This window comes from Salvelinus sp. IW2-2015, unplaced genomic scaffold (assembly GCF_002910315.2).
Source record: "Salvelinus sp. IW2-2015 unplaced genomic scaffold, ASM291031v2 Un_scaffold2820, whole genome shotgun sequence".
Classification (NCBI taxonomy): Eukaryota; Metazoa; Chordata; class Actinopteri; order Salmoniformes; family Salmonidae; genus Salvelinus; species Salvelinus sp. IW2-2015.
In genome coordinates this window covers 1-9,029 of record NW_019944120.1, presented here as the reverse complement: position 1 = coordinate 9,029, position 9,029 = coordinate 1, and the positions used below count along the sequence as shown (strand labels likewise).

The window sequence follows — 9,029 nt, the reverse complement described above, 5'->3', positions numbered from 1 at the left end:
AATCAACAACACAATACCCCATAATGACATCACAATACCCATAGATGAATCCAATACCCCATTAATGTAGATCACAAACCCATAATGATCACAATCCATAATGAAATCACACACATACCCCCATAATGAAAAGCAAAACACATGTTTTTAGAAATGTCGTACATTTATCATTAAAAAAGATCACATTTCCATAAGTATTCAGACCGTTTACTTAGTATTTTGTTGAAGCACCTCTTTTGCAGCGATTACAGCCTGAGTTTTCTTGGGTATGACGCTAAAGCTTGGCAATCTGTATTTGAGGAGTTAATCATCTCTTCTCTGCAGATCCTCTCAAGCTCTGTCAGGTTGGATGGGGAGATCGCTGTAACGTTATTTATCTTCGCCCCAGTCTGAGGTCCTGAGCGCTCTGGAGCAGGTTTTCAGCAAGGATCTCTTTGTACTTTGCTCCGTTCATCTTTCCCTCGATCCTGACTAGTCTTCCAGTCCCTGCCGCTGAAAAACACCCCCACAGCATGTTGCTGCTACCACCATGCTTCACTGTAGGGATGGTGCCAGGTTTCCTCCAGACGTGACACTTGGCATTCAGGCCAAAGAGTTCAATGTCCTTGAGTGGCCCAGCTAGAGCCCGGACGTGAACCCGATCTAACATCTCTGGAGAGACCTGAAAACAGTTGTGCAGCGACACTCCCCATCCAACCTGACAGAGCTTGAGAGGATCTGCAGAGAAGAATGGGAGAAACTCCCCAAATACAGGTGTGCCAATCTTGTAGCATCATACCCGAGAAGAATCGAGGCTGTAATCGCTGCCAAAGGTGCTTCAACGAGTAAAAAGGGTTCTGACTACTTATGTAAACATTAATAAAAAACAGTTTTTGCTTTGTCACTATGGGGGTATTGTGTGTGTATATTGAAGGGAAGGGGGGGCAATTTAATCCATTTTAGAATAAGGCTGTAACGTAACGTGGAAAAAGTCAAGGGGTCTGAATACTTTCTGAATGCCCCGTATAATTATTTTAACATCTTCCTCTTTTTAACTACAAAACATAAACATGCTGTTTTCACATTTGTTGATGTTTGGGGGTCGTGCTGGAAATTAATATAAAGGAGAACTTTTTTGTTGTTGTTGTTGACATTTCCTAAATGTAAATAATTMTTTGTTATTCATCTTCCAGGAACGGCCGTTTCTCCTGTGAGCCAGCAGGTGGACTGACATCTCTGTCYGAGCCTCCTCCAGGACCTGGTTTTGGCGTCAGAGCTGATTTATAAACACCTGAACAACAGTACGCCCAGGACTAACTTCACTAGGATGTTCAAAGTGTATGAACTTCATAATAATAATAATGTAAATAAAATGTCCATTTAATTGTGCTTTTGGTGTCTGACTGTGTCAATTTGTATTTGAGATCATTAGAAGATATCCTTGCTATTTTCTTTGGCATAAAGTTAAATCTATGTTGAAAATGAGCACCGATTCATAGACCTACTGTATATATGCTGTCTCTTATACACATCTAGATGTGTATAAGAGACAGATAGGATACCATATCAATCTGTCAGATGCTACATCTCACACAGCAATACAAACAACTTGATTTATTTTATCGAGAGCGAAATTGAACTACTGAGGGTAAAGTAAAATGCATGTCAACAAACACTTCTGCACTGTAAAACCTACAGTTGCGATGCAGTGCCTCTTTAAGCACATAGCCTTGACAGATATGGTGCAATGCCCTCATGTTCAATACCATGCCAATGATAACCTAAACCCTACCCCAACAAAGGCCCCTCTATGTTACAACCGCCTCTCATCTCCATTCAAGCCCGGATGCTGATGGCTCGTCGCCGTGTATAAACCACTGCCCCTCCCCCCTCTCTGATTTTAAGCTTGTTTTCTTCCGCAATGTAATATCCCCCCCCCCCACCGCGCATGCGCTTTAATAGTCATCTAATGCAAATATCACTGCGCCACGACAATCCAATGTAGCTAGAGCGGCAGGAATGATGCAATACATTAACGGAACTAGTACACAAGTCTATACATTAAGTTACATAAAATAAAATAAAAAGTGTATTGAAACAATTTACAAGAGAGGACGTTTCCAAATGCACTAGTGTGATTACCTTGTGTTATTTCTTCATCCGACATGATCGAGAACATTCCCACCGGCCGCAGAGTCGAGCGGAAAAGATGACGTCACCGCCTCTCTCTCTCCCTCTCCTATGGCACTCACAAGGTTCAACAAGCAAAACATACTCACCATTCCGGTGTCTATTAAACGGAATATAAAATACCACTATAAATGTGCATGCTACCCTAACGAAGGTGTTTAATGGTGCCAAAGCCTTTCTATCCGTTTTAGAAATGGTTTAAAATGAGGTAAATCTGCTTGACATAGCCCCATTATCCAGCAGACGTATACCCCCTTTTTTTTTAAAGCTCGGCAGGGCTAAAGTGGACCACATGACTGCTCTCCGCCAATGGGACAGACGTTTGCATGTTTTGCTGGGCTTTTCTTGGAGACGGACGGACTGGGGATGTTTTCAAACCCAGCAATACAACTGGAAAGAGACGTCACACAGTCGTAGGCTAGCTACTGTTCATGTTGARTATTTAGGAAAATTCCTATTTATACTTACGTTGTTCGTATTCATGGCTGAACACGAATGAGCAAGCGGAACCCAAAAGCATTGGAAAAGGTAAGCAGAAAGTAAGATTTTTTTGTTTGTTTTTTTATTGCCAATGATCAGAACCCAGTTAGCCATCTGGCTAGTTGGTGAGTTAGCAAGGTAGCTAACTTTGACGTAACTGCGTTCAAAGAATGTAATGTTGTGACACAGCGGGGTATGTCATGTGCTTTAGATACACATTTGTATGACCTTTTCTATTTAGTTACAGGCATTTTATTGTGGTTACGTTGCTTTTGCGCAGAAGAATATGGAGAATTGTAACGTGTGTTGCTAGTGTCGAGGGCAAAACTGKTTGACAACTGCCTAGTTAGCTAGCGTCAGCTAGCCAATGTTCATAGCGACGCGTAACTAGCTAACACAGGAGAGGGGAAAACGGTAATGGGCCATTCGCCTCAGCGGGCTTTTGTTTTATATTGACTTGTTTTGTTCTCTCAACGTATACATTTAAGACTTCAGAACCTTTAAAAAAAATGTTCTCTAAACATACCATGCTGCACAGTAAATTGACCAACTAATGTTGGCAAGTTACGTTACGAAACAAACTGGCTAGTCCTTTTAAGGTGGCTAAGCTAGCTCACATTACAATAATTTTTGCGCCCAACGTAACGTAGGGCATGCTATTCTCTGAATGCTAGCTAACGTTCTCCTTTAGTTAGCAAGCTAACTAAAATCGCTGCAATTCTGTCCATATGCTTTTATTAAAATATTTGCCACATTGTATCTGTAATRTGCACATTGTAGCAATAATGATTTGCAAAGCCACTGCACAGTCAAACGTGCGCTATCTGACACCTTACAGGCGTCAGCAGCAGCTAGCCAAGAATCTGGGGGTGTGTTGTGGATGGTACAAAGCTCTGTGTCTGTGGTGTGACCGTCCTTCGCTCTGGAAACCTTTTGTCTAAAGGACGTATCAAGACATATAGACATATACTCACTCAGATCCTACGCAAAAGCAAGCTACCAGTGCAGATGTATAGTTGAAAATGACTTCAGACCATTCTCGTTAATGACAATGACAGAAGAAACTCCTTTTACAGGATTATAACCACAATGGGTGCAGAATGAACTGTTTCCATGAAGCATGATGAAATATCAAATCAAGGGCGATTTCMTTTCTACCCTCCCATGCTGTTGCAGTATTTTGTAAACGCCTAATATCAGTACAATTCAGGTTGGAATTGATATCACACTATTGTTTTCAGTGAGGTGGCAATGATAACACTGAATCTATGAATAGAGTTTCAAATAGGCCTACATTTGATTTAAAAATGCAATTTTATATATAAAATCATATTTCTTACTAAATATGTCTTGAACCCTACCCTAAATAGTACATTTACATTTAAGTCATTTAGCAGACGCTCTTATCCAGAGCGACTTACAAATTGGAAAGTTCATCATATTCATCCTAGTCCCCCCGTGGGGAATGAACCAACAACCCTGGCGTTGCAAGCGCCATGCTCGACCAACTGAGCCACACGGGACCTGTGTGTAAAAGCAAAAGCATAGTAAAAGCATAGCAAACATTTGTGTAATAAAGAACTTAATTACAGAAAGCATAGTGAATAAACCTAGGTTTTCAGTCTTAATCACAAACATGTTGAAAACCACTACTATTCCTATATACTAGTCCTATATACTAGTCCTATATATCCTATATATTTTACTAGAAAAATTTGCTGACACCATGAACTGTCATTTATTTGGCTCAATTACAGAATTCTGGGTTGAATGTCAAACGTGGCGCTAATCAATATACTAAAATAAGTTCTGACCCTGACTTCAATGATCATGTCATTACATGTATTTAGTAGTCACGTGCCTTTTTTATTTATCTTACTGTAATAGCCTAGCCTACCTAATATTTAGTACCAACCTACGCCATGGCATTCAACACGAGGACCACAAGAACAAGGTCCTTTCCGACTCCTCTTCTAGACCACAAAACATCATCACTTCTCAACAACCACTGACTCAATGACACTGAACTAAACACAACAAGTAGCTCCTGGTTCAAGTGCAGCTGCTGGACAAAGATCAACACGAGGGGAATAACAAATACAAGGATTTCTAGTAGCCTACTCACTCCTATACTCCGACCAGTCATTTGTTAACTTTGGCACTCGGTTTCGATCTTGTAAGAAAGGATCAAGATCTATGCTTCATTTTTTTTTTTGTAGTCAAGATTACGCTACAATTGGACTTGTTTAGAGATTCTGATGCAGTGACTTGCAGTTTTATGAAGCAATTCACATACATTTTAATAGCAACCATATCACCTAGTCGACGTACGTCCCAGTTTGACATCTCAGTTCATCCAGAAGCTTTACTAACGACCAGCAAGCAATGGCAATTACTTGCAATGCGTCTTGGACTCTCACAATGAGTATAATACCATGATTTGGGCTAATGGAGTTATTCATTTATCATTTAATGCCTTCAATATCATGAGTAAAACTGAAATTTTTTAAATTATAACTTTCACCTGATTATGAAATAACTGATAACAGCTTTTACAATAGCAGAAAATCACCTGTAGCACTGCTATTCAGGGCCTTGTAAGGAAAGGATGGCATTCATACGCCATGCTCTCCTGAAGCTTAGCTCGCCGACCATGGCTCTTGCAATGCCACTATAGTGGGTTTGATTCTCGRGACCACTCGTACATAAAAAAWKKATGTACTCATGACTGTAAGTTGTTTTTGCATAAAAAAAAGCATACATTTATATTAATAGGCATACACTTATTATACACCAGATTTTAAGCCTCACTCAGAAGTGGACTAATGCTGTTCCTGTGGAAATGGGAGACAAGAACAAAGCGACTATGGTTTTTAAGTGTTGTGATGTTTCTACTCAATACATGGTCTTCCACCAGCTAGGGCTAGGAATGACCAGGGACCTCATGACACGATATTACCACGATATTGCCACGATACCTAGGTGCTGATTTTCTATATGTCTTGCAATTCGGTACTGTGATTTTTTTTTGTTTATTTTATTTATTTATTGCCATTTGATGTTCCAAACATGCTCACCGTATGTCTGCTACAGAGGAACAAGAAACCAATGAGAAAACAACAGGTTTTGCCTCCCGGGTGCTGCGGTGGTCTAGGGCACTGCATCGCAGCGCTAGCTGTGCCACCAGAGACTGGGTTCGCGCCCAGGCTCTGTCGCAGCCGGCCGCAACCGGGTGGTCCGTGGGGCGACGCACAATTGGCCTAGCGTCGTCCGGGTTAGGGAGGGTTTGGTCGGTAGGGATTTCCTTGTCTCATCGCGCACCAGTGACTCCTGTGGCGGGCCGGGCACAGTGCACGCTAACCAAGGTCGCCAGGTGCACGGTGTTTCCTCCGACGCATTGGTGCGGCTGGCTTCCGKGTTGGAGGCGCGCTGTGTTAAGAAGCAGTGCGGCTTGGTTGGGTTGTGACTCGGAGGACGCGTGGCTTTCGACCTTCGTCTCTCCCGAGCCCGTACGGGAGTTGTAGCGATGAGACAAGATAGTAATTACTAACAATTGGATACCACGAAATTGGGGAGAAAAAAGGGGGTAATAAAATAAAATAATAATAATAATAATAAAGAGAAAACAACTAGTTTTGATCAGTCATGGAAATAAGTGGTGAAAACAAACAGGCTCCCTATTTTAAAAAGATGGAGAACAAGCTATGAAGGAACAAATAATGCCGTTTTAGTATCGATTTCCCCCGCACACCTGAACATAATGGGAACCTACTCAGGGGTCTTTCCCTGTCATATTTACCCACACCTACCATATATCTGTWTACATACTGACCCATGTGTTGGTAGTTTGGATACCTCAGATGTCAGTGTGAGGTAGTTTTGACTCCACACACGTCAGTGTAAGATAAACCTAAGTGTAGGTACTCTTGGCTGTAGCCAAAGGATGTGTTTACACATGCAGCCCAATCTTGATCTTTCTTTGGACAAAATATCTGATCTGATTGGTAAAAAATACCAATTATTGGCAAAAGATCAGAATTGGGCTGCAATGTGTAAACAAAACCTAAGTCCATTCACCTGATGATGGAATCCCATTGTTCCACTAACCCACCTACATACTCAATTGTTGGTTTTTGTCAAGTAAATGCATACATGGATGGATTACTAGACAAGTCCACCACCACCACAGTAGTAAATCTCTACAGTGCTTCTTGTAAACTAATAAATGGGTCAGCGTAGAGCCCTGGCAGTAGATCTTCAAAATGGTCAGCAAAACCACTGTGTGTGTACGAAACCACTGTGTGTGTGTACGAAACCACTGTGTGTGTGTACGAAACCACTGTGTGTGTGTACGAAACCACTGTGTGTGTGTACGAACACTGTGTGGTGTTACGAAACACTGTGGTGTGGTGTACGAAACCACTGTGGTGTGTGTGTACGAAACCACTGTGTGTGGTGTACGAAACCACTGTGTGTGTGTGTACGAAACCACTGTGTGTGTGTACGAAACCACTGTGTGTGTGTACGAAACCAACTGTGTGTGTGTACGAGCCACTGTGTGTGTGTACGAAACCACTCTGTGTGTGTGTGGGAACAAAACCACTCTGTGTGTGGTGTGTGTGGGAACAAAACCACTCTGTGTTGTGTGGGAACAAAACACTGTGTCTGTGTGTGGGAACAAAACCACTGTGTCTGTGTGTGGGAACAAAACCACTGTGTCGTGTGTGTGGGAACAAAACCACTGTGTCTGTGTGTGGGAACAAAACACTCGTGTCTGTGTGTGGGACAAAACCACTCTGTGTCTGTGTGTGGGAACAAAACCACTCTGTGTCTGTGTGTGTGGGAACAAAACCACTCTGTGTCTGTGTGTGGGAACAAAACCACTGTGTCTGTGTGTGGGAACAAACACTGTGTGTGTGTGGAAAAAAACCACTGTGTGTGTGGGACAAAACCACTGTGTGTGTGTGTGTGTGGGAACAAAAACTCTGTGGTGTGTGTGTGTGTGTGTGTGTGTGTGGGAACAAAACCACTGTGTGTGTGTGTGTGGGAACAAAACCACTGTGTGTGTGGGAACAAAACCACTGTCTGTGTGTGGGAACAAACCATGTGTGTGTGTGGTGGGAACAAAACCACTGTGTGTGTGTGTGTGTGGGAACAAACCACTGTGTCTGTGTGTGGGAACAAAACATGTGTCTGTGTGTGGGAACAAAACACTGTGTCTGTGTGTGGAAACAAAACCACTGTGTCTGTGTGTGGGAACAAAACCACTGTGTCTGTGTGTGGGAACAAAACCACTGTGTTTGTTGTGTGGGAACAAAACCACTGTGTGTGTGTGTGTGTGGGAACAAACCACTGTGTCTGTGTGTGGGACAAAAACACTGTGTCTGTGTGTGGGAACAAAACCACTGTGTCTGGTGTGTGGGAAAAAACCACTGTTGTCTGTGTGTGGGAACAAAACCACTGTGTTTGTGTGGAACAAACCCACTGTCTGTGTGTGTGTGGGAACAAAACCACTGTGTGTGTGGGGAACAAAACCACTGTTGTGTGTGTGTGGGAACAAAACCACTGTGTGTGTGGGAACAAAACACTGTGTGGTGTGTGGGAACAAAACCCCTGTGTGTGTGTGTGTGGGTGTGTTGGGAACAAAACCACTGTGTGTGTGTTGTGGGAACAAACCACTGTGTGTGTGTGTGTGGGAACAAAACCACTGGTGTGTGTGTGTGTGGGAACAAAACCACTGTGTGTGTGTGTGTGGGAACAAAACCACTTGTGTGTGTGTGGGAACAAAACCACTGTGTCTGTGTGTGGGACAAAACCACTGTGTCTGTGTGTGGGAACAAAACCACTGTGTCTGTGTGTGGGAACAAAACCACTGTGTCTGTGTGTGGGACAAAACCACTGTGTCTGTGTGTGGGAACAAAACCACTGTGTGTGTGTGTGTGTGGGAACAAAACCACTGTGTCTGTGTGTGGGAACAAAACCACTGTGTCTGTGTGTGGGAACAAAACCACTCGTGTCTGGTGTGTGGGAACAAACCACTGTGTTCTGTGTGTGGGACAAAACCACTGTGTGTGTGTGTGTGGGAACAAAACCACTGTGTCTGTGTGTGTGGGAACAAAACCACTGTGTCTGTGTGTGGGAACAAAACCACTGGGTGGTGTGTGTGGGAAACAAAACACACTGTGTTGTGTGTGGGAACAAACCACTGTGTGTGTGGTGTGTGGGAACAAACCACTGTGTGTTTGTGTGTGGGAACAAAACCACTGTGTGTGTGTGTGGGAACAAAACACCTGTGTGTGTGTGTGTGTGTGTGTGGGAACAAAACCACTGTGGTGTGTGTGTGTGTGGTGGGAACAAAACCACTGTGTGTGTGTGTGTGT

At 43.0% G+C, this 9,029-nt stretch overlaps 1 protein-coding gene and 1 long non-coding RNA gene across 2 annotated transcripts in view; one reads left to right on the top strand and one right to left on the bottom strand.

Annotated features, from left to right (window-relative positions):
* Positions 1-1,368, top strand: part of ndufv2 (NADH:ubiquinone oxidoreductase core subunit V2) — a 27,087-nt gene extending 25,719 nt beyond the window's left edge. Inside the window, exon 8 of the mRNA XM_024141899.2 lies at positions 1,173-1,368. Within this exon, the coding sequence (XP_023997667.1) occupies positions 1,173-1,266 (94 nt within the window). The 3' untranslated portion in view covers positions 1,267-1,368. The remainder of the gene's footprint in view (positions 1-1,172) is intronic.
* Positions 1,369-8,286: 6,918 nt separating this feature from the next.
* Positions 8,287-8,655, bottom strand: LOC139025537 (uncharacterized). Its single transcript, XR_011477128.1, has 3 exons — positions 8,546-8,655; positions 8,358-8,415; positions 8,287-8,300 (listed from the first exon to the last, which is right to left on the bottom strand). It is a non-coding gene; the product is annotated as an uncharacterized lncRNA (long non-coding RNA).
* Positions 8,656-9,029: the final 374 nt, after the last annotated feature.